Raw genomic sequence first — 27,743 nt, 5'->3', positions numbered from 1 at the left:
TCCCCCCTCTCTCTTCTCCTATCACTCTCTCTGTCTCTTTCTCTTCTCCCATCTCTCTCTTCTACCATCTCTCTCTTTTCTCCCATCTCTCTCTCTTCTCCCATCTCTCTCTCTTCTCTCAACTCTCTCTCTCTCTATTCTCTCATCTCTTTATCTTCTCCCATCTCTATATTTTCTCTCTCTCTTCTCACTCTATCTCTCTTCTCCCACCTCTCTATCTTCTCCCACCTCTCTCTTCTCCCCTCTCTCTTCTCCCATCCCTCTCTCTCTTCTCCCATCTCTCTCTTTCTTCTCCCATCTATCTCTCTCTTCTCCCATCTCTCTCTCTCTTCTACCATCTCTCTCTCTCTCTTCTCCCTTCGCTCTTCTCCCATCCCTCTCTCTCTTCTCCCATCCCCTCTTTCTCTTCTCCCACCACCCTCTTTCTCTCTTCTCCCATACCTCTCTCTCTCTACTCTCCAATCCCCCTCTCTCACACTCTCTGTTCTCCCATCCTTCTCTCTCTCTTCTCCCATCTCTCTCTCTGTTCTCCCATCTCTCGCTCTCTCTTCTCCAATCCCCCTCTGTCTCTTCTCCCATCTCTCTCTCTCATCTCCCATCTCTCTCTTCTACCATCTCTCTTCTCGCATCTCTGTCTCTTCTCTCAACTCTCTCTCTCTCTATTCTCCCATCTCTTTATCTTCTCCCATCTCTATATCTTCTCTCTCTTCTCACTCTCTCTTCTCCCATCTCTCTCTCTCTTCTCCCGTCTCTCTATCTTCTCCCACCTCTCTCTCTTCTCCCCTCTCTCTCTCTCTCTCTCTCTCTCTCTTCTCCCATCCCTCTCTCTCTTCTCCCATCTCTATCTTCTCCCATCTATCTCTCTCTTCTCCCATCTCTCTTCTCCCTTCTCCAATCTTTCTCTCTCTTCTGCAATCCCTCTCTTTTCCCATCTCTCTCTCTTTCGTGTGTTTTTCTATCCTCCTTCCTCTCAATCTCTCTCTCTTTCTCACTTCTCCCATCTCTCTCTATCTTTTCCCATCTATCTCTCTTTCTCATGTTCATGTATTTCTATCCTCCTTCCTCTCAATCTCTCTCTCTCTCTTCTTCTCTCTCACTATTGTACATCTATTTCTCTGCAATCATACCCTTCTATTTCCTTATTTCCTTTCTTTCAGTAACCATGTGATTCTCTTTATTTCTAAACACTCTCTGCTGTTTCTCTCTCTTACTTCCCATTCTATTTCTCAGCACTCCATACCTGCATTACTTTTTGTTACTTATGTCCCTGTCTATCTATCTATCTCTCTATCTATCTATCTATCTATCTATCTATCTATCTATCTATCTATCTATTTCTAACTATTTATCACTCTCGCTATGAATTTTTATATCTAATCTAGTCAGATCGATAATTATAGCGTGATACCGGATCACTTGCCTTATAAATCCCTATTTATGTGACCAAAAGGTATCTACCCCCCTGTAGCTATGTGTTAATGTATGCCTGTCTCATTGCCTATGTCACTGTGTGTTCCTCTGTAAACAAATTCAGATTTTCAGGATGAGTTTCACTGTATATCCTGTAATATTTGTACTTGTTTAAAAAAATCTTAATAGACAAACACACAGCCGGATACTCACAATGTGTCATTGTCAGATGATTACTAACGTTACCCAAACAGCAAGCTCCGTTACATAACATGTCTGTCTATCCAATGTATCTGTCTGTCTGTCTGTCTGTCTATTTATAGAAAGCAGCAAATGGGACAGAGGGTAAGCTATGTGTCATCTGTATATATACACAGAGAGCAGCGAATGGGACGCAGGCTGAGCTATGTGTCACCTGTATATATACAGAGAGCAGCGAATGGGACGCAGGCTGAGCTATGTGTCACCTGTATATATGCAGAGAGTATCGAATGTGACGCAGGCTGAGATATGTGTCACCTGTATATATACAGAGAGTAGCGAATGTGACGCAGACTGAGATATGTGTCACCTGTATATATGCAGAGAGCAGAGAATGGGACGCAGGCTGAGCTATGTGTCACCTGTATATATACAGAGAGCAGCGAATGGGACGCAGGCTGAGATATGTGTCACCTGTATATATACAGAGAGTAGTGAATGGGACACAGGCTGAGCTATGTGTCACCTGTATATATACAGAGAGTAGCGAATGGGACGCAGGCTGAGATATGTGTCACCTGTATATATACAGAGAGCAGCGAATGGGACGCAGGCTGAGTTATGTGTCATCTGTATATATACAGAGAGCAGAGAATGGGACACAGGCTGAGATATGTGTCACCTGTATATATACAGAGAGCAGAGAATGGGATGCAGGCTGAGTTATGTGTCATCTGTATATATACAGAGAGCAGAGGATGGGACGCAGGCTGAGCTATGTGTCACCTGTATATATACAGAGAGCAGAGAATGGGACGCAGGCTGAGCTATGTGTTACCTGTATTTATACAGAGAGCAGTGAATGGGACGCAGGCTGAGCTATGTGTCACCTGTATATATACAGAGAGCAGTGAATGGGACACATGCTGAGCTATATGTCACCTGTATATATACAGAAAACAGAGAATGGGACGCAGGCTGAGCTATGTGTCACCTGTATATATACAGAGAGCAGAGAATGGAACGCAGGCTGAGCTATGTGTTACCTGTATATATACAGAGAGCAGTGAATGGGATGCAGGCTGAGCTATGTGTCACCTGTATATATACAGAGAACAGCGAATGGGACGCAGGCTGAGTTATGTGTCACCTGTATATATACAGAGAGTAGCGAATGGGACGCAGACTGAGCTATGTGTCACCTGTATATATACAGAGAGCAGTGAATGGGATGCAGGCTGAGCTATGTGTCACCTGTATATATACAGAAAGCAGAGAATGGGACGCAGGCTGAGCTATGTGTCACCTGTATATATACAGAAAGCAGTGAATGGGACGCAGGCTGAGATATGTGTCACCTGTATATATACAGAGAGCAGAGAATGGGACGCAGGCTAAGCTATGTGTCACCTGTATCTATACAGAGAGCAGCGAATGGGACGCAGGCTGAGATATGTGTCACCTCTATATATACAGAGAACAGCGAATAGGACGCAGGCTGAGTTATGTGTCACCTTTATTATACAGAGAGCAGAGAATGGGACGCAGGCTGAGCTATGTGTCACCTGTATATATACAGAGAGCAGCGAATGGGACGCAGGCTGAGCTATGTGTCACCTGTATATATACAGAGAGCAGCGAATGGGACGCAGGCTGAGCTATGTGTCACCTGTATATATACAGAGAGCAGCGAATGGGACGCAGGCTGAGATATGTGTCACCTGTATATATACAGAGAGAAGAGAATGGGACGCAGGCTGAGCTATGTGTCACCTCTATATATACAGAGAACAGCGAATAGGACGCAGGCTGAGCTATGTGTCACCTGTATATATACAGAGAGAAGAGAATGGGACGCAGGCTGAGCTATGTGTCACCTGTATATATACAGAAAGCAGAGAATGGGACGCAGGCTGAGATATGTGTCACCTGTATATATACAGAGAGCAGTGAATGGGACGCAGGCTGAGCTATGTGTCACCTGTATATATACAGAGAGCAGTGAATGGGACGCAGGCTGAGATATGTGTCACCTGTATATATACAGAGAGAAGAGAATGGGACGCAGGCTGAGCTATGTGTCACCTGTATATATACAGAGAGCAGCGAATGGGACGCAGGCTGAGATATGTGTCACCTGTATATATACAGAGAGAAGAGAATGGGACGCAGGCTGAGCTATGTGTCACCTGTATATATACAGAAAGCAGAGAATGGGACGCAGGCTGAGATATGTGTCACCTGTATATATACAGAAAGCAGAGAATGGGACGCAGGCTGAGATATGTGTCACCTGTATATATACAGAGAGCAGTGAATGGGACGCAGGCTGAGCTATGTGTCACCTGTATATATACAGAGAGCAGTGAATGGGACGCAGGCTGAGTTATGTATCACCTGTATATATACAGAGAGCAGTGAATGGGACACAGGCTGAGCTATGTGTCACCTGTATATATACAGAGGGCAGTGAATGGGACGCAGGCTGAGCTATGTGTCACCTGTATATATACAGAGAGCAGAGAATAGGACGCAGGCTGAGTTATGTGTCACCTGCATATATACAGAGAGCAGAGAATGGGACGCAGGCTGAGATATGTGTCACCTGTATATATACAGAGAGCAGTGAATGGGACGCAGGCTGAGATATGTGTCACCTGTATATATACAGAGAGCAGAGAATGGGACGCAGGCTGAGTTATGTGTCACCTGTATATATACAGAGAGCAGTGAATGGGACGCAGGCTGAGTTTTGTGTCACCTGTATATATACAGAGAGCAGCGAATGGGACGCAGGCTGAGCTATGTGTCACCTGTATATATGCAGAGAGCAGAGAATGGGACGCAGGCTGAGTTATGTGTCACCTGTATATATACAGAGAGCAGTGAATGGGACGCAGACTGAGCTATGTGTCACCTGTATATATACAGAGAGCAGAGAATGGGACGCAGGCTGAGTTATGTGTCACCTGTATATATACAGAGAGCAGTGAATGGGACGCAGACTGAGCTATGTATCACCTGTATATATACAGAGAGCAGTGAATGGGACGCAGGCTGAGCTATGTGTCACCTGTATATATACAGAGAGCAGCGAATGGGACGCAGGCTGAGCTATGTGTCACCTGTATATATACAGAGAGCAGTGAATGGGACGCAGGCTGAGCTATGTGTCACCTGTATATATACAGAGAGCAGAGAATGGGACGCAGGCTGAGCTATGTGTCACCTGTATATATACAGAGAGCAGTGAATGGGACACAGGCTGAGCTGTGTCACCTGTATATATATACAGAGATCAGAGAATGGGACACAGGCTGAGCTATGTGTCACCTGTATATATATACAGAGATCAGAGAATGGGACACAGGCTGAGCTATGTGTCACCTGTATATATACAGAGAGCAGCGAATGGGACGCAGGCTGAGCTATGTGTCACCTGTATATATACAGAGAGCAGAGAATGGGACGCAGGCTGAGATATGTGTCACCTGTATATATACAGAGAGCAGTGAATGGGACCAGACTGAGCTATGTGTCACCTGTATATATACAGAGAGCAGAGAATGGGACGCAGACTGAGCTATGTGTCACCTGTATATATACAGAGAGCAGAGAATAGGACGCAGGCTGAATTATGTGTCAACTGCATATATACAGAGAGCAGAGAATGGGACGCAGGCTGAGATATGTGTCACCTGTATATATACAGAGAGCAGTGAATGGGACGCAGACTGAGCTATGTGTCACCTGTATATATACAGAGAGCAGTGAATGGGACGCAGGCTGAGATATGTGTCACCTGTATATGTACAGAGAGCAGTGAATGGGACACAGGCTGAGATATGTGTCACCTGTATATATACAGAGAGCAGAGAATGGGACGCAGGCTGAGCTATGTGTCACCTGTATATATACAGAGAGCAGCGAATGGGACGCAGGCTGAGCTATGGGTCACCTGTATATATACAGAGAGCAGAGAATGGGACGCAGGCTGAGTTATGTGCCACCTGCATATATACAGAGAGCAGTGAATGGGACGCAGGCTGAGCTATGTGTCACCTGTATATATACAGAGAGCAGCAAATGGGACGCAGGCTGAGCTATGTGTCACCTGTATATATACAGAGAGCAGCGAATGGGACGCAGGCTGTGCTATGTGTCACCTGTATATATACAGAGAGCAGTGAATGGGACGCAGACTGAGCTATGTGTCACCTGTATATATACAGAGAGCAGAGAATGGGACACAGGCTGAGTTATGTGTCACCTGTATATATACAGAGAGCAGTGAATGGGACACAGGCTGAGCTATGTGTCACCTGTATATATACAGAGAGCAGCGAATGGGACACAGGCTGAGCTATGTGTCACCTGTATATATACAGAGAGCAGCGAATGGGACGCAGGCTGAGCTATGTGTCACCTGTATATATACAGAGAGCAGAGAATGGGACGCAGGCTGAGATATGTGTCACCTGTATATATACAGAGAGCAGCGAATGGGACGCAGGCTGAGCTATGTGTCACCTGTATATATACAGAGAGCAGAGAATGGGACGCAGACTGAGCTATGTGTCATCTGTATATATACAGAGAGCAGAGAATGGGACGCAGGCTGAGATATGTGTCACCTGTATATATACAGAAAGCAGAGAATGGGACGCAGGCTGAGTTATGTGTCACCTGTATATATACAGAGAGCAGTGAATGGGACGCAGGCTGAGTTATGTGTCACCTGTATATATACAGAGAGCAGTGAATGGGACGCAGACTGAGCTATGTGTCACCTGTATATATACAGAAAGCAGTGAATGGGACACAGGCTGAGCTGTGTCACCTGTATATATACAGAGATCAGAGAATGGGACACAGGCTGAGCTATGTGTCACCTGTATATATACAGAGAGCAGCGAATGGGACGCAGGCTGAGCTATGTGTCACCTGTATATATACAGAGAGCAGAGAATGGGACGCAGGCTGAGATATGTGTCACCTGTATATATACAGAGAGCAGTGAATGGAACGCAGACTGAGCTATGTGTCACCTGTATATATACAGAGAGCAGTGAATGGGACACAGGCTGAGCTGTGTCACCTGTATATATACAGAGATCAGAGAATGGGACACAGGCTGAGCTATGTGTCACCTGTATATATACAGAGAGCAGCGAATGGGACGCAGGCTGAGCTATGTGTCACCTGTATATATACAGAGAGCAGAGAATGGGACGCAGGCTGAGATATGTGTCACCTGTATATATACAGAGAGCAGTGAATGGAACGCAGACTGAGCTATGTGTCACCTGTATATATACAGAGAGCAGAGAATGGGACGCAGACTGAGCTATGTGTCACCTGTATATATACAGAGAGCAGAGAATAGGACGCAGGCTGAATTATGTGTCACCTGTATATATACAGAGAGCAGTGAATGGGACGCAGACTGAGCTATGTGTCACCTGTATATATACAGAGAGCAGTGAATGGGACGCAGGCTGAGCTATGTGTCACCTGTATATATACAGAGAGCAGTGAATGGGACACAGGCTGAGATATGTGTCACCTGTATATATACAGAGAGCAGAGAATGGGACGCAGGCTGAGATATGTGTCACCTGTATATATACAGAGAGCAGAGAATGGGACGCAGGCTGAGCTATGTGTCACCTGTATATATACAGAGAGCAGCGAATGGGACGCAGGCTGAGCTATGGGTCACCTGTATATATACAGAGAGCAGAGAATGGGACGCAGGCTGAGCTACGTGTCACCTGTATATATACAGAGAGCAGCGAATGGGACGCAGGCTGAGCTATGTGTCACCTGTATATATACAGAGAGCAGCGAATGGGACGCAGGCTGAGCTATGTGTCACCTGTATATATACAGAGAGCAGCGAATGGGACGCAGGCTGAGCTATGGGTCACCTGTATATATACAGAGAGCAGCGAATGGGACGCAGGCTGAGCTATGGGTCACCTGTATATATACAGAGAGCAGCGAATGGGACGCAGGCTGAGATATGTGTCACCTGTATATATACAGAGAGCAGCGAATGGGACGCAGGCTGAGCTATGTGTCACCTGTATATATACAGAAAGCAAAGAATGGGACGCAGGCTGAGCTATGTGTCATCTGTATATATACAGAGAGCAGTGAATGGGACGCAGGATGAGCTATGTGTCACCTGTATATATACAGAGAGCAGAGAATGGGACGCAGGCTGAGCTATGTGTCACCTGTATATATACAGAGAGCAGCGAATGGGACGCAGGCTGAGTTATGTGTCACCTGTATATATACAGAAAGCAGAGAATGGGACGCAGGCTGAGTTATGTGTCACCTGTATATATACAGAAAGCAAAGAATGGGACGCAGGCTGAGCTATGTGTCATCTGTATATATACAGAGAGCAGTGAATGGGACGCAGGCTGAGCTATGTGTCACCTGTATATATACAGAGAGCAGAGAATAGGACGCAGGCTGAGCTATGTGTCACCTATATATATACAGAGAGCAGCGAATGGGACGCAGGCTGAGCTATGTGTCACCTGTATATATACAGAGAGCAGCGAATGGGACGCAGGCTGAGATATGTGTCACCTGTATATATACAGAGTCAGAGAGCAGAGAATAGGACGCAGGCTGAGCTATGTGTCACCTGTATATATACAGAGAGCAGCGAATGGGACGCAGGCTGAGCTATGTGTCACCTGTATATATAGAGAGAGCAGCAAATGTGACGCAGGCTGAGATATGTGTCACCTGTATATATAGAGAGAGCAGCAAATGTGACGCAGGCTGAGCTATGTGTCACCTGTATATATACAGAGAGCAGTGAATGGCACGCAGGCTGAGTTATGTGTCACCTGTATATATACAGAGAGCAGAGAATGGGACACAGGCTGAGATATGTGTCACCTGTATATATACAGAGAGCAGTGAATGGGACACAGGCTGAGCTATGTGTCACCTGTATATATACAGAGAGCAGTGAATGGGATGAATGGGACGCAGGCTGAGCTATGTGTCACCTCTATATATACAGAGAGCAGCGAATGGGACGCAGGCTGAGATATGTGTCACCTGTATATATACAGAGAGCAGTGAATGGGACGCAGGCTGAGCTATGTGTCACCTGTATATATACAGAGAGCAGCGAATGGGACGCAGGCTGAGTTATGTGTCACCTGTATATATACAGAAAGCAGAGAATGGGACGCAGGCTGAGCTATGTGTCACCTGTATATATACAGAGAGCAGCGAATGGGACGCAGGCTGAGTTATGTGTCACCTGTATATATACAGAGAGCAGCGAATGGGACGCAGGCTGAGTTATGTGTCACCTGTATATATACAGAAAGCAGAGAATGGGACGCAGGCTGAGCTATGTGTCACCTGTATATATACAGAGAGCAGCGAATGGGACGCAGGCTGAGATATGTGTCACCTGTATATATACAGAGAGCAGCGAATGGGATGCAGGCTGAGCTATGTGTCACCTGTATATATTCAGAGAGCAGCGAATGGGACACAGGCTGAGATATGTGTCACCTGTATATATACAGAAAGCAGAGAATGGGACGCAGGCTGAGCTATGTGTCACCTGTATATATACAGAGAGCAGCGAATGGGACGCAGGCTGAGATATGTGTCACCTGTATATATACAGAGAGAAGAGAATGGGACGCAGGCTGAGCTATGTGTCACCTGTATATATACAGAGAGCAGCGAATGGGACGCAGGCTGAGATATGTGTCACCTGTATATATACAGAGAGAAGAGAATGGGACGCAGGCTGAGCTATGTGTCACCTGTATATATACAGAAAGCAGAGAATGGGACGCAGGCTGAGATATGTGTCACCTGTATATATACAGAAAGCAGAGAATGGGACGCAGGCTGAGATATGTGTCACCTGTATATATACAGAGAGCAGTGAATGGGACGCAGGCTGAGCTATGTGTCACCTGTATATATACAGAGAGCAGTGAATGGGACGCAGGCTGAGTTATGTATCACCTGTATATATACAGAGAGCAGTGAATGGGACACAGGCTGAGCTATGTGTCACCTGTATATATACAGAGGGCAGTGAATGGGACGCAGGCTGAGCTATGTGTCACCTGTATATATACAGAGAGCAGAGAATAGGACGCAGGCTGAGTTATGTGTCACCTGCATATATACAGAGAGCAGAGAATGGGACGCAGGCTGAGATATGTGTCACCTGTATATATACAGAGAGCAGTGAATGGGACGCAGGCTGAGATATGTGTCACCTGTATATATACAGAGAGCAGAGAATGGGACGCAGGCTGAGTTATGTGTCACCTGTATATATACAGAGAGCAGTGAATGGGACGCAGGCTGAGTTTTGTGTCACCTGTATATATACAGAGAGCAGCGAATGGGACGCAGGCTGAGCTATGTGTCACCTGTATATATGCAGAGAGCAGAGAATGGAACGCAGGCTGAGTTATGTGTCACCTGTATATATACAGAGAGCAGTGAATGGGACGCAGACTGAGCTATGTGTCACCTGTATATATACAGAGAGCAGAGAATGGGACGCAGGCTGAGTTATGTGTCACCTGTATATATACAGAGAGCAGTGAATGGGACGCAGACTGAGCTATGTATCACCTGTATATATACAGAGAGCAGTGAATGGGACGCAGGCTGAGCTATGTGTCACCTGTATATATACAGAGAGCAGCGAATGGGACGCAGGCTGAGCTATGTGTCACCTGTATATATACAGAGAGCAGTGAATGGGACGCAGGCTGAGCTATGTGTCACCTGTATATATACAGAGAGCAGAGAATGGGACGCAGGCTGAGCTATGTGTCACCTGTATATATACAGAGAGCAGTGAATGGGACACAGGCTGAGCTGTGTCACCTGTATATATATACAGAGATCAGAGAATGGGACACAGGCTGAGCTATGTGTCACCTGTATATATATATACAGAGATCAGAGAATGGGACACAGGCTGAGCTATGTGTCACCTGTATATATACAGAGAGCAGCGAATGGGACGCAGGCTGAGCTATGTGTCACCTGTATATATACAGAGAGCAGAGAATGGGACGCAGGCTGAGATATGTGTCACCTGTATATATACAGAGAGCAGTGAATGGGACCAGACTGAGCTATGTGTCACCTGTATATATACAGAGAGCAGAGAATGGGACGCAGACTGAGCTATGTGTCACCTGTATATATACAGAGAGCAGAGAATAGGACGCAGGCTGAATTATGTGTCAACTGCATATATACAGAGAGCAGAGAATGGGACGCAGGCTGAGATATGTGTCACCTGTATATATACAGAGAGCAGTGAATGGGACGCAGACTGAGCTATGTGTCACCTGTATATATACAGAGAGCAGTGAATGGGACGCAGGCTGAGATATGTGTCACCTGTATATGTACAGAGAGCAGTGAATGGGACACAGGCTGAGATATGTGTCACCTGTATATATACAGAGAGCAGAGAATGGGACGCAGGCTGAGCTATGTGTCACCTGTATATATACAGAGAGCAGCGAATGGGACGCAGGCTGAGCTATGGGTCACCTGTATATATACAGAGAGCAGAGAATGGGACGCAGGCTGAGTTATGTGCCACCTGCATATATACAGAGAGCAGTGAATGGGACGCAGGCTGAGCTATGTGTCACCTGTATATATACAGAGAGCAGCAAATGGGACGCAGGCTGAGCTATGTGTCACCTGTATATATACAGAGAGCAGCGAATGGGACGCAGGCTGTGCTATGTGTCACCTGTATATATACAGAGAGCAGTGAATGGGACGCAGACTGAGCTATGTGTCACCTGTATATATACAGAGAGCAGAGAATGGGACACAGGCTGAGTTATGTGTCACCTGTATATATACAGAGAGCAGTGAATGGGACTCAGGCTGAGCTATGTGTCACCTGTATATATACAGAGAGCAGCGAATGGGACTCAGGCTGAGCTATGTGTCACCTGTATATATACAGAGAGCAGCGAATGGGACGCAGGCTGAGCTATGTGTCACCTGTATATATACAGAGAGCAGAGAATGGGACGCAGGCTGAGATATGTGTCACCTGTATATATACAGAGAGCAGCGAATGGGACGCAGGCTGAGCTATGTGTCACCTGTATATATACAGAGAGCAGAGAATGGGACGCAGACTGAGCTATGTGTCATCTGTATATATACAGAGAGCAGAGAATGGGACGCAGGCTGAGATATGTGTCACCTGTATATATACAGAAAGCAGAGAATGGGACGCAGGCTGAGTTATGTGTCACCTGTATATATACAGAGAGCAGTGAATGGGACGCAGGCTGAGTTATGTGTCACCTGTATATATACAGAGAGCAGTGAATGGGACGCAGACTGAGCTATGTGTCACCTGTATATATACAGAAAGCAGTGAATGGGACACAGGCTGAGCTGTGTCACCTGTATATATACAGAGATCAGAGAATGGGACACAGGCTGAGCTATGTGTCACCTGTATATATACAGAGAGCAGCGAATGGGACGCAGGCTGAGCTATGTGTCACCTGTATATATACAGAGAGCAGAGAATGGGACGCAGGCTGAGATATGTGTCACCTGTATATATACAGAGAGCAGTGAATGGAACGCAGACTGAGCTATGTGTCACCTGTATATATACAGAGAGCAGTGAATGGGACACAGGCTGAGCTGTGTCACCTGTATATATACAGAGATCAGAGAATGGGACACAGGCTGAGCTATGTGTCACCTGTATATATACAGAGAGCAGCGAATGGGACGCAGGCTGAGCTATGTGTCACCTGTATATATACAGAGAGCAGAGAATGGGACGCAGGCTGAGATATGTGTCACCTGTATATATACAGAGAGCAGTGAATGGAACGCAGACTGAGCTATGTGTCACCTGTATATATACAGAGAGCAGAGAATGGGACGCAGACTGAGCTATGTGTCACCTGTATATATACAGAGAGCAGAGAATAGGACGCAGGCTGAATTATGTGTCACCTGTATATATACAGAGAGCAGTGAATGGGACGCAGACTGAGCTATGTGTCACCTGTATATATACAGAGAGCAGAGAATGGGACGCAGGCTGAGCTATGTGTCACCTGTATATATACAGAGAGCAGTGAATGGGACACAGGCTGAGATATGTGTCACCTGTATATATACAGAGAGCAGAGAATGGGACGCAGGCTGAGATATGTGTCACCTGTATATATACAGAGAGCAGAGAATGGGACGCAGGCTGAGCTATGTGTCACCTGTATATATACAGAGAGCAGCGAATGGGACGCAGGCTGAGCTATGGGTCACCTGTATATATACAGAGAGCAGAGAATGGGACGCAGGCTGAGCTACGTGTCACCTGTATATATACAGAGAGCAGCGAATGGGACGCAGGCTGAGCTATGTGTCACCTGTATATATACAGAGAGCAGCGAATGGGACGCAGGCTGAGCTATGTGTCACCTGTATATATACAGAGAGCAGCGAATGGGACGCAGGCTGAGCTATGGGTCACCTGTATATATACAGAGAGCAGCGAATGGGACGCAGGCTGAGCTATGGGTCACCTGTATATATACAGAGAGCAGCGAATGGGACGCAGGCTGAGCTATGTGTCACCTGTATATATACAGAGAGCAGCGAATGGGACGCAGGCTGAGCTATGTGTCACCTGTATATATACAGAGAGCAGCGAATGGGACGCAGGCTGAGCTATGTGTCACCTGTATATATACAGAGAGCAGCGAATGGGACGCAGGCTGAGCTATGTGTCACCTGTATATATACAGAGAGCAGTGAATGGGACGCAGGCTGAGATATGTGTCACCTGTATATATACAGAGAGCAGCGAATGGGACGCAGGCTGAGCTATGTGTCACCTGTATATATACAGAAAGCAAAGAATGGGACGCAGGCTGAGCTATGTGTCATCTGTATATATACAGAGAGCAGTGAATGGGACGCAGGATGAGCTATGTGTCACCTGTATATATACAGAGAGCAGAGAATGGGACGCAGGCTGAGCTATGTGTCACCTGTATATATACAGAGAGCAGCGAATGGGACGCAGGCTGAGTTATGTGTCACCTGTATATATACAGAAAGCAGAGAATGGGACGCAGGCTGAGTTATGTGTCACCTGTATATATACAGAAAGCAAAGAATGGGACGCAGGCTGAGCTATGTGTCATCTGTATATATACAGAGAGCAGTGAATGGGACGCAGGCTGAGCTATGTGTCACCTGTATATATACAGAGAGCAGAGAATAGGACGCAGGCTGAGCTATGTGTCACCTGTATATATACAGAGAGCAGCGAATGGGACACAGGCTGAGCTATGTGTCACCTGTATATATACAGAGAGCAGCGAATGGGACACAGGCTGAGCTATGTGTCACCTATATATATACAGAGAGCAGCGAATGGGACGCAGGCTGAGCTATGTGTCACCTGTATATATACAGAGAGCAGCGAATGGGACGCAGGCTGAGATATGTGTCACCTGTATATATACAGAGTCAGAGAGCAGAGAATAGGACGCAGGCTGAGCTATGTGTCACCTGTATATATACAGAGAGCAGCGAATGGGACGCAGGCTGAGCTATGTGTCACCTGTATATATAGAGAGAGCAGCTAATGTGACGCAGGCTGAGATATGTGTCACCTGTATATATAGAGAGAGCAGCAAATGTGACGCAGGCTGAGCTATGTGTCACCTGTATATATACAGAGAGCAGTGAATGGCACGCAGGCTGAGTTATGTGTCACCTGTATATATACAGAGAGCAGAGAATGGGACACAGGCTGAGATATGTGTCACCTGTATATATACAGAGAGCAGTGAATGGGACACAGGCTGAGCTATGTGTCACCTGTATATATACAGAGAGCAGTGAATGGGATGAATGGGACGCAGGCTGAGCTATGTGTCACCTCTATATATACAGAGAGCAGCGAATGGGACGCAGGCTGAGATATGTGTCACCTGTATATATACAGAGAGCAGTGAATGGGACGCAGGCTGAGCTATGTGTCACCTGTATATATACAGAGAGCAGCGAATGGGACGCAGGCTGAGTTATGTGTCACCTGTATATATACAGAAAGCAGAGAATGGGACGCAGGCTGAGCTATGTGTCACCTGTATATATACAGAGAGCAGCGAATGGGACGCAGGCTGAGTTATGTGTCACCTGTATATATACAGAGAGCAGCGAATGGGACGCAGGCTGAGTTATGTGTCACCTGTATATATACAGAAAGCAGAGAATGGGACGCAGGCTGAGCTATGTGTCACCTGTATATATACAGAGAGCAGCGAATGGGACGCAGGCTGAGATATGTGTCACCTGTATATATACAGAGAGCAGCGAATGGGATGCAGGCTGAGCTATGTGTCACCTGTATATATTCAGAGAGCAGCGAATGGGACACAGGCTGAGATATGTGTCACCTGTATATATACAGAAAGCAGAGAATGGGACGCAGGCTGAGCTATGTGTCACCTGTATATATACAGAGAGCAGCGAATGGGACGCAGGCTGAGATATGTGTCACCTGTATATATACAGAGAACAGCGAATGGGACGCAGGCTGAGCTATGTGTCACCTGTATATATACAGAGAGCAGTGAATGGGACACAGGCTGAGCTATGTGTCACCTGTATATATACAGAGAGCAGCGAATGGGACGCAGGCTGAGATATGTGTCACCTGTATATATACAGAGAGCAGCGAATGGGACGCAGGCTGAGCTATGTGTCACCTGTATATATACAGAGAGCAGAGAATGGGACGCAGGCTGAGCTCTGTGTCACCTGTATACAAGGTGCATTATGTATTTTTTTTTAAATAAAATACTGAAAAATATTAATAATGTAAATAATTAATATAGATAGATTAACTAAAATATTCTAAATAATAATATATATATATATTTATTTTTACTTTATCTATAGTTATAATTATTAATATTTTTTTAATATTTTATATTAGTTCCATAACGCGCCTTAAGAAAACTAATTCTTCATGTGCGCTAACCTGAAGCGAGTTACGCATATTTTACATTCCAATGTTCTTCACATATAATTTTTTTATTATTAAATATATATCTCTATACATATGTGATAATGTTAATGTAATATATATATATGGGCAGATAGATTTAAAATAAAAACAACATATTCCTGTATGTGAAGAACATTGGAATGTTAAATATTTACATTAAAACACAATATTTAATATTATTAAAGAATTATTATTTAGACACATATATACATATTATAGCCCTTTGCTGTCAAATACATGGCCATATACCTTTGAACCCTTATAATGTATTAATATTTATATGAATAATTGTATTAGATAGTGTTTATATGAGTATATGAGTATATTTTAATGTATTTATGTTGTGCTTGGTGCAACTTTTATTTTAGCCCAACCCTTTACACAAGGTCTTTAGTTGGGCTAACCTGACGCATGTTAAATTCAATTGCGCTTGATCAAATGCTTTACTTTCAACTTGTAATACGCAAGCAAATTAACACGCCTAAAATATGCTGATAACGCCAACGAGCAAATGTTAGCGTGCCACTTGTAATCTTGCTCATATTGTATTATAATAAGTAAGTTAGATAATTAATCTTTTGAAAGTACCATTTACTTCATATTTTCGGAGAATACTGATATACTGTTGTGTGTCTCATATTTATACTTCAGTAGCTTGATGGTTTAACATTTCTACAAAGTTCACGTGTGCTCAGAGTTTTTTTTCTATTGTGGTATTAACATCGGTATACTCAAGGGTTAATTTGATTATCTACTTTATCTTCAGCTGTTTACGTTATATGACAATGTAAAGCTTAGCTTATAGCCCTTCTATAAATGAACAAGTGCCCATACAGGCGCGAAACGCGTTTTGAGGGTCCGGCTATGTACACCTGAGCACCTGGTTTCATTCTGCATGTGGCTTCTCATGACTGTGAAAAAATAAAGGAATTTGTTTTACTAATACTAAAAAAGTCTTTGTATTTATGTATTTATATTTATGTATTTATTATGTATGTATTTATTTGTATTTACGTATTTATATATATAAAAGGCAGTAAGAATGTGAAATTGCCTGAGCTTTCTCTGTGCCACCAAATTCATTTTATGTTTGTTTCCCATAAAACATTTCTTCTTGCTCCCCAGTCTGACACTTTTTTGCCTTTCTATCTCCGCAGTGACTCTAGGATTTGTGAATCGGCAGGAGGTGACACATGAATTTGAAAATGAGGTGGCTCTAGATTTGTCACTTAGTCACCACCGTTGTCTGCAAGTTTCCCCACCATACTCTGGGACAGAACACGGAGTAGGACTGAGCCCTCTGTCCCCTGAGCAAAGCCCATCTCCGCAGGTAAAGGTGACCCAACAAAATCTAAGGCATACCCCAGTACGCAACTATTTAAAGAACATTAAACTCAAAATGTAATTTCTTATAAAAATAAAATATTAATCACAGTAAAGAAAAAAAGTTTGCAATAAATGCTGGCTGAGCATCATGAGAAATGTAGTTCCAAAACCTCTGGAGGGCCAATTTTGAGGTTGTGTGGTATAGAGTTTGAAAAACTGACCCTGCAACATGCTTCACTGTGATTGCTAAGTCCGTTAAGGATCTCATGTATATCTTACCTTAATTAGCCACAGCAGAGGAGATGAATCGATAAACATACCATAGAGACTTTCAAGGGGTGTTTCCATGAACATCAACACAATCCAAATTCTGCTAGCAAAATCACAGTGTCAAATGCTTATAAAACATTTAGGGCTCCATGTACTAAGTCATTGTAGACGCGGATAAACTCGCCGTTACTCGCCGCGGGCGAAATGGTGTCCGCTGTCGCTATGTACTAATATTCCCCCAATAAATAGACAAGTCTAGCCCGCCGCGAGCAGTTGCGGATTGTTGATAAATTTGACGCCTCGCTCGCCGCGACTAAGCTGATGTACTTAACTTTCAGTTGAATTGTCTGGCCAATTATTAACACGTGACATGCAAGGTGTCACGAACATCATAGTAGTCACGGGAATAGAATTTTGCTCCTATAAAAGTTCAACTTATCTAAACAACTTTATTATTGTTCAAAATTTTTTGAAGAGTGATAACAGAGCGTTATTTTTGTAATATTTATTTACAATTTGGATATGGCTTCATCTGGATCTGATAATATATAAATATTAATATAAAAATAATTATAAAGATTGACAACTATACAATACAAATTTAAAATATAGATTACTCTTTAATTACAGTCGACAAATTGGGCGCAATTTATGTACATGGAAATGAGAGACAAATTAGACGCCAGTTATGCTGTAAGTACAATGCTGATATTACTGCCTTTTATATATGTCTAGACTGGCGTCTAGATTGACTTTCCTATTGTTTTGTACCTTGCCCGCCACCTAAAAGGTGGCGAGGCAAAAATAACGAGGTGGGAGCGGAAATTGTAGCGAGCGGACAAATAGATTTTTTAGTACATTCGTTTTTGGCGAGTTGGTGGTCAAATGTGTCTAATTACAGTGAAAAATGGAGCGGTAGCGAGGTTTGGCGGATAAGTACGCTCGCAATTTTAAAGATGCGAGTTTTAACATAATTGACGGCTTTGTACATATCAGTTTGCGAATTTTGACGCGAGATTTGTTGCGGGTAGCTCGCTGACTGCTTAGTACATGGAGCCCTTAGTGCCAGATTACGAGTGGAGCGGTATTCAAGGCTTTCGCTTCAGCATTAATGAAGCTTTTTTCACACGTCGGGTAGCGCTCGTATTACAAGTTGAAAGTAAACTGTTTTCGCTTGTGCGCTAACCCGATGCGCATAAAAAGCCGAACTTAGAATATTGCGCATGCAATAACATATTCCCCATAGAAGTCAATGGACCAAAGAAAGTTGAAAAAAATCTAACACCCTACTCTCACGCAAACCCAATCCCATATTCTCAAGTACGCTAACCCAACATGAAAATATTAATATCTCACATTCCCATGTTCTTCACATAGCAGAATATGTTCTATGTATTCATAAATACATATTGCTATATCTATCTGATGGTATTTTGGTACAATATATATTTATACCTATATATAGATGATTATTTATAGGTATATACAGATTATATATAGGAATATCTATTTATAAATACATAGAACACATTCTGCTATGTGCAGAACATTGGAATGTAAAATATTTACAGTAAATACACAGTATAACACTTTATTAAAGGGATACTGAACCAAATTTTTTCTTTCACACAAGTCAGATAGAGCAGTGTTTTCAGTATAGCTGAACTAGAGCACAGGCGAAATAATCAGCTGATTGGGTGAGAGCAGGTTAGTAACCATGGTTACTGACCAGCTGATTATTTTACCTGTGCTCTAGTAGAGCTATAATGAATACCTGGACTGTTGGGGTTACTTGAGGACCGCGGTTGAGAAACACTGAGATAGAGCATGCAATTTTAAGCAACTTTCTAAATTTTCTAAGCTTAGAAGGTGGCCCATTTTTTGGTTCAGCACCCTGGGTAGCACTTGCTGATTGGTGGCTTCATTTAGCCACCAATCAGCAAGCGCTACCCAGGTGCTGACCAAAGATGGGCCGGCTCATAAGCTTACATTCTTGCTTTATCAAATAAAGATACCAATAAGAAAAATTGATAATGAGGGTATCATGTCCGCTGCACATCGATAAATGCTGACAGCATACGCTGTCGGCATTTATCATTGCACCAGCAGTTTCTGTGAACTTCTGGTGCAATGCCGCCCCCTGCAGATTCACGGCCAATTGGCTGCTAGCAGAGGGCATCAATCAACCCGATCGTATCCGATTGGGCTGATTGCTGTCCGCCACCACAGAGGTGGCGGACGAGTTAAGGTGCAACGGTCTTAGGATCGCCGCTTCTTAACTTCCGCTTCAGGCAGAACTGATGCGGAATGGGTCGGAAGCAGCATCTGCTGCTTCATCAATCGACCCCTTTGCCGGCTTTTTTTTCTAACACCTGCGACCTCATATCTTTGTTGTTTTTTAATCTTTTCTATTAGATGGTGTTATTATGAGTGTAACTGTAATGTATTTTTTATGTGTTTTGTGACAAGTTTTTGTTTTGCAAAACAGTTAACCAGAGCTCTGAGGACGCAGTAATCATTTTAGCGTAAATCGCAATTGCACTCAAGCGATTGCGTTTACTTTTAACTTGTAATACAAGTGGTAAACCCAATGCACACAAACACCTGCGATAAACCTCTTTTTGCATAACTTTTAATGCGACACTCGTAATCTAGCCATTACTGTGTGCAGACCTTTTGTAATGCAGCACTTAATTACTGATATATGCTGTGCATATATAAACATTTATTGTGTGTGCAGACCTTATGTAATGCGGCATTTAATTACTGATATATAATGTGCATATATAAACATTTATTGTGTGTGCAGACCTTATGTAATGCGGCATTTAATTACTGATATATAATGTGCATATATAAACATTTATTGTGTGTGCAGACCTTTTGTAATGCTACACTTAATTACTTATTTATACTGTACCTATATAAACATTTATTATGTGTGCAGACCTTTTGTAATGCTACACTTTATTACTGATTTATACTGTGCATATATAAACATTTATTGTGTGTGCAGACCATTTGTAATGCTACACTTTATTACTGATTTATACTGTGCATATATAAACATTTATTGTGTGTGCAGACCTTATGTAATGCAGCACTTAATTACTGATTTATACTGTGCATATATAAACAGTTATTGTGTGTGCAGACCTTTTGTAATGCTACACTTAATTACTTATTTATACTGTACCTATATAAACATTTATTGTGTGTGCAGACCTTTTGTAATGCTACACTTAATTACTGATATATACTGTGCATATATAAACATTTATTGTGAGTGCAGACCTTTTGTAATGCTACACTTAATTACTGATTTATACTGTGCATATATAAACAGTTATTGTGTGTGCAGACCTTTTGTAATGCAGCACTTAATTACTGATATATATTGTGCATGTATAAACATTTATTGTGTGTGCAGATCTTTTGCAATGTGGCAGTTAATAAATGTTTATATATGCACTGTATATATCAGTAATTAAGTGCTGCATTACAAAAGGCCTGCACACACAATATTTATATATGCACAGTATATATCAGTAATTTAGTGCCACATTACATAAGGTCTGCACACACAATAAATGTTTATTTATGCACAGTATATATCAGTAATTAACTGCTACATTACATAAGGTCTGCACACACAATAAATGTTTATATATGCACTATATATATCAGTAATTAAGTGCTGCATTACAAAAGGTCTGCACACACAATAAATGTTTATATATGTACAGTATATATCAGTAATTATGTGCTCAGACTTTTTTGCAATGCATCCCTTAATTGCCAATATATACTGTTCTTTTCAGAGCCAGATTGATTTTGGTCCACGATCACTATGTTAAGATCTGTGCAAATCCAGATCTTTACGTGGCGATCTTGCACCGGAATCAATCCAGCTCTAAAAAGAGACAATTAGCGTTTACTGCCGCATTCAATCCTAACAAAGGATCCGAATGCACAAGTCTACTGTGCATATATAAACATAATATTACTTAATATCATTCATCCATATTACTAAATTAATTCTGTATAGACACTACTATATGCTCTCATCTAACTACAGACATTATTTATTATCGTACACAGGGAGAACAAAGAATGATTTTTCGTTGCGCTCTCTGCGACAAGAGCTTCTCATATCAGCGAATGTTAAATCGTCACATGAAGTGTCACAGTGAAATCAAGAGGCACCGTTGTGACCACTGCGGAAAGGGATTCAATGATACCTTTGACCTCAAGAGACATGTGCGAACTCATACAGGTGAGAGAAAGGTGAACATTCCTAGAGAGGAAAATGTAGTGAAAGCAATTGTAGCCAGATGGAGGAGGACAATGAGAGAAGGGTTAATTTAAAGGGACATAATATCCATTTGCTAAATGACTAAAAAGTGATGCAGCATAACTGTAAAAAAAACTGATGACCTGAACATCTCTACATAAAAGGGGAAGATGTTTTACATCAACATTTCTTCAGGTCACAAAAGTAAGTACTCTGCTAACAGTTATCCTTCAGGTACTGTCTAGCTGCAAGTTGGGAAAGAAAAACAATAGCCAATCAGCATCAGCAGTACTAAGGTCATGCTTTACTTTAATGTAATCACATGATATTTCACTGAAATCTCGTGAGATTTCATAGTAAACTTCCTTAAAGTCGGCAAATAACATGACTGTGCCTGCAAATGACAGATGCATCCTTCCTTGCAAGTCCTGGGACTAGTATCCTGATTGGCTGCTTAAAGTCCTTTTACAATGTGGCTGCTAAGGAAATTTTGAGGTGATATTTTCTAATTCTGTTTCTTTACAGCTATGTTGCATCACTTTTTTAACTGCCTCAACAATTACATACTATGTCCCTTTAATAAAATATGCTGTAAATATGAAGCTGAAAAATGGTGACTGCAACATACACCCCATCAAAGCTAATATTTAAAGTTTTGCCTGCATTTAGCACCCCTGAAAGAGAAATAAAACCCAAATAAAAAATGTTCATGATTCAGACAGAGCATTTAGTTTAAACAACTTTCCAATATACTTCTACTATCAAATTTGCTTAATTCACTTGTTATCCTTTGTTGAAGGAGCAGCAATACACTACTGGGAGATAGCTGTGCACATCTGGTGAGCCAATGGCAAGAGAAATATGTGTGTGGCCACCAATCACCAGCTAGCTCTTAGTAGTGCATTGCTGCTCTTGAGCCTACCTAGGTATTCTTTTCAACAAAGGATACCAAAAGAACAAAGTAAATCAGTTAAGAGACGTAAATTGGAAAGTTGTTTAAAGTTGTATGTTCTGTTTCTAATTTTTACTGTCCTATTACTGTAAAGTGAGGAACTACCCCTGAGAGTATGATATGACAAAACCTTATGGTCTAAATAGGCGGTATGAGAGAGATTTCAGGGAAACCAACAGAAGTAGTTTCTGATACAAGTAGAAGAATTTTATGGAAGAAGGTGAGCTCAAGGAAAATTAAAAGGACATTTACTAAAAAAAACAAAAAATACAAAAAAGTGTAGCATTTAAAAATTATTATTATTCTTTATTTATAAAGTGCCAACAGATTCCGTAGCGCTGTCCATGGGTACAAAGATAAAAGTACAGTACAATATATTATAAAAGACAAGAGACAAAGTTTAACAAACAAACAAATATAGAGGGAAAGGTTAGGGGAAAGTCTGACAGCTTGAGGTAGTGCGTTACAAATGGTTAGTGCCGCACAAGAGAAGTCCTGCAGTCTAGCATGGGAGGAGGTGATGGTAGAGGATGCAAGGAGCAGGTCATTGTTGGATCTTAGGGGGTGGGCCGGAGTATATTTGTTGATGAGTGAGGACAGGTAGGGGGGCTGCGTTGGTAAGGGCTTTGTACGTCAGGGTGAGAATTTTTAATTTAATTCTGCTGTGAATGGGGAGCCAGTGAAGGGACTCGCTGAGAGGTGCAGCAGATACAGAGCATTGGGAGAGGTGAATTAGCCTAGCAGAGGCATTTAGGATGGATTGAAGAGGGGAGAGGCGGGAGAGAGGGAGGCCAGTTAGTAGGTTATTACAGTAGTCAAGTCAGGAAATTACCAGGGAGTGGATTAGCTGTTTAGTAGTTTCAGCACTCAGAAACAGATGAATTTTGGAGATATTGCGTAGGTGGTTGCGACAGGATGAAGAGAGCGATTGGATGTGGGGTATGAAGGACAGATTGGAGTCAACTGTAACTCCTAGGCAGTGGACTTGGGGTAATGGGGAGATAGTGCTGCTTCTTTTTGCCTGAATAATTCCTATAAACATTAATTTCTTGATAGATACTCATTGTACCTATCACCCATTGGGAAATAGTCAGATATACTTATCATATCATTTCTATGACGTACCTATGAACCAATAACCATTAGTAAGATCCACCTATCAACCAAGGAGAATTAGAGACCATACATTTAAGATTAAACTTCCATTATTTAGATAGAAAATGTCATTTAACATAAAAGAACCTTTCTAATTTACTTCAATTTTAAAACTGTGCAGTCTTTGTAAGTTCTACTGAGCATGTGCAAGAGTTCACAGTATATATGTATATAAGTCTGTGATTGGCTAATACTTGTAACATAATACAGGGACAGGGAAATTAAAGGAAATTTTAAAGTTTGTTAGAAAACTACTCATTTGAAAGTCAAAATAGGTGTTATGGTATTGTCTTTTATTATCCATTTGCTGATTATGAAACTCTACTGTATTTTAATGGACTTATCCGTTAATGACCATTAGCAGGATGTACCTATCAACCAATGAGAATTAGTAGGATGTGAACACACATAACCTATATTTCAAAAAGGATATCTAGGGGTGACAAATAATACCCCTAGACATAATGGAGTTAATAAGGAAGTGGGCAATGCAAAAAACAAAACAAATGAAAAAGTAGGGAAAATTCATAGACGTCAAAAAACAAGGATGATACTCAATATGAAACAAATTACATGTAAAAGGCTAGGAAATATAACCACATGAAAGAGTTAAAACATTCATTTACAAATTAAAAATAAAAGTAATATAGAAATAATGGCTGCACAATCTCTTTTCCTTCATATTTACCCATTAATGACGTTTGCAATAAACAATTTTATTTTATTTTGCATAATTTTATAATGAACATTTTTTTAATATCCAAACACTTTATTGTATCATAAATTAACGGTGTGATGATCATAATTAATTGTGTGAAATAAGCACAAGCAAAAAATAGCACCTCTTAGAGGACTGCTAAGATATGCTGATCAAAAGAGGTCACAATGAGTTTTAAGAACTCTAAAGCTACTGAATTTGAAAAGTCAAATATATCCTGTGGATATCTGCTAAAAGTGTTTTTAAGGGTTATGTAAAAATTGTCCCCATGTGATGTATATTATCATGGCTACAAACGATCTTAAAAAGCTTTTTATGACAGGCCTAGCTATTTTCTATTAGATCAGAATGACTTCATTTGAAAACCCCTGCAAAAAGCCATGTGAGTAACTTTGCATGGATATTTTTAATTGTCATGGGTTGAACTGAAGGACATTCTCCTTTTTATTTATCTTTTAGACTCTTTTGTATACATATTTACATTGTTTGTATCATTCAAATTCAATATAATAATAATTTGATGATCTTCAAATCAGTTTATACAAATATATATATATATATATATACTTTATTGATAATATTTGCTTATTTGATTTGTATTTGACACATGAACATAATGTTTGTGCTTATAGTTAGGATTAGAAGGAACATGTATTTCAGGTTCTAGGAAATTGATAGAATCTCATGCGTAAATCCTTCTTCTTCTTCAGGTGTGCGTCCATACAAGTGCCATCTCTGCGACAAAGCCTTCACTCAGCGTTGTTCATTGGAGTCTCACCTGAAGAAGATCCACGGCGTTCAGCAGAATTACGCCTACAAGGAGCGACGTACCAAACTCTATGTGTGTGAGGAATGTGGGTATACTGCTGACAGTCAGGAAAGTCACCTCCTCCACCTTCAAGACCAGCACCCAAATAGTCCATTAATCCAGCGGGCCTCCAAGAAGCTGGCTGTGGCCATGCACAGTGATATGAACTCTCTACTTCAAGACGCCCATCTCATCTGAATAACAAATAGCTATAGCTTTGGACCTTTTTTATTTTTTTTTGCCTTTTCAAACCCAAAACACTTATGTTACCGTAAAGCATTGCCGCATTCCATTGTGCCAAGTGTGTGCACACAATGGGACACAGTATCTGACAAACTCATAAAGATCCAATACAGATCCAATATCGGTTATCAGAGACTTGACATACAGGAGAACAAAGACTCTACTACAAACTTGATGTCTTCTAATCTAAAGTAAAAAAAAAATAATTTCTGAAAAATGAGTCCATTATGTTTCTTGACTTGAATGTAACCAAAACTAACCAAATTATTTAATTTTCAATATTCAGTATATTGTGTTACTTGTTTAAATCCATCTTACCTAAGAATGATGGATCTTAGCACTTATTCGCCAAAATGTATTGACACTCATAAGGTTGAAAAGGTCAGATTGTATTAGAAATTTATAGAGCATTGCTTCGCCAATATAATCCAGCGTGTCGTTAGTGGGCGTCCCTCCCATTGATCTCCTGTGCTTATAAATGTCCCAGTTTCACTAAACAAAAAAAATGGCACCACCTAGAACCTACCCAAAAATGCCCAATCATGTTTCTGGACTGCCCCCTGGGACCTCAAGTGAAGCGCCTCACATGCCATTGGAAATAAGCCCCTAGCCTCCCAGTGCTGTAAACTGCCAGGAAAACATTAGGAGACTGCTATTTTGTCACTCCCTGATATTGTTAACTTTGACATAGCACAGATATCTGTAAATAGTGACTTTAAACCAAAGTTGTATTGATTTATTTCTTTAGTTTTATCCAAAATAACCACCATTGTGATATCTATTAACATTGTGTAAAACTGCTCAAACCCTATCCTGATACTGGTAATGTAACGTGAGAATTAGAACTCCCAAAAAAACTGCTACTGTGTATATAACAATTTTATACCAAATTATGTATTTTTTATATAGATTGTGCTTTTTTAAATTTAGCTTTATCCTGTTTGTCTTTCAATTCCTTGTGACAATAAAATTTCATGACATTGTTTTTAACTTCCTGTCTACATCGTAAGTGCCTTGCTTCCTTGTAAACCTTCAAAAGCAAAAAAAAAACCCCAAAAAACTACTTTTCTGTAAAACATTCAGACAGTTCAACTCCTAGAAAAGATACCTTACTCTTTATTGTAAGGCAACAAGTTATTTGTCCATTAAGCATTTATTTAACTGACTTCCTGTCTTCAAAGGAATTGTCTGACATCATTTCCTGGTGAGTATGTTTTCTCAGTTTTATAACACACACACACACACACACATATATATATATATATATATATATATATATATATATATATATATATATATATATATATATATATAATATATATATATATATATATATATTATTATTATAGAGCAGAACCTGATATTAAGCACTCACTGGTCTTCAGTCACCTGTGGTAAAAAATCCTTTTATTTTATATATATAAGTCCAAGTGAGCCTAGCACACTCCAGTGTAAACTCTAACATACGTGGTGCATTTTCAAACAATGTAATAATCAATCCCCATGGAAACCACACTCCGTTTTTTTCAGCATACAAAATACTTTAATGTTTTCAGGGTTCCCCTGTCCTCAGATACATAATCTGTATCATTTATCTGAGGACAAGGGAAACCCCAAAAACGTTAATACATTAAAGTATTTTGTATGCTGAAAAAAAACGAATGTGCATATTTATATATATATATATATATATGTGTGTGTATATATATATATATATATATATATATATATATATATATATATATATATATATACTGTATATATATATATATATATATATATATACTGTATATATATATATATATGTATATATATATATATATATATATATATATAGTGTATGGATGTATGGATATACATATATTCATATATATATATATATATATATATATATATATATATATATATATATATATATATATATATAAATATATAGTGAAGATTGGAGTAGCCGTGTTAGTCCAGTAGATAGGATACTCAAAAAAACAAAGTATTGCAGTATGCAGTGATACCTTTTTTATTGGACTAACATAATATTTCAAAGACAAGCTTTCGAGAGTTTTCCTCTCTTCCTCAGGTCTGAAGCAATACTAATCATTCTGATATACATACACATCATATACAACAAATGGAAGGGAGGGAGGGGGGTGAGAGGGGTGTCATAAAAGCAGTGAATTTGTCTGAAGGAGAAAATAGCTGAGAATAGCCAGAAAAAATAAATAAACAGAGGAGAGTAAATAGGCCAGATGAGAG

General features: G+C 41.2%; 1 protein-coding gene across 1 annotated transcript in view; it reads left to right on the top strand.

Moving 5' to 3' along the window:
* Positions 1-26,480, top strand: part of OVOL1 (ovo like transcriptional repressor 1) — a 41,298-nt gene extending 14,818 nt beyond the window's left edge. Inside the window, exons 2-4 of the mRNA XM_053720044.1 lie at positions 16,882-17,054; positions 21,422-21,596; positions 25,150-26,480. Of these exons, the coding sequence (XP_053576019.1) occupies positions 16,882-17,054; positions 21,422-21,596; positions 25,150-25,445 (644 nt within the window). The 3' untranslated portion in view covers positions 25,446-26,480. The remainder of the gene's footprint in view (positions 1-16,881; positions 17,055-21,421; positions 21,597-25,149) is intronic.
* The last annotated feature ends 1,263 nt before the right edge of the window (positions 26,481-27,743 follow it).

The sequence above is a fragment of the Bombina bombina genome, chromosome 7 (genome assembly GCF_027579735.1).
Source record: "Bombina bombina isolate aBomBom1 chromosome 7, aBomBom1.pri, whole genome shotgun sequence".
Taxonomy (NCBI): domain Eukaryota; kingdom Metazoa; phylum Chordata; class Amphibia; order Anura; family Bombinatoridae; genus Bombina; species Bombina bombina.
This window is presented reverse-complemented; position numbering and strand designations above follow the sequence as displayed.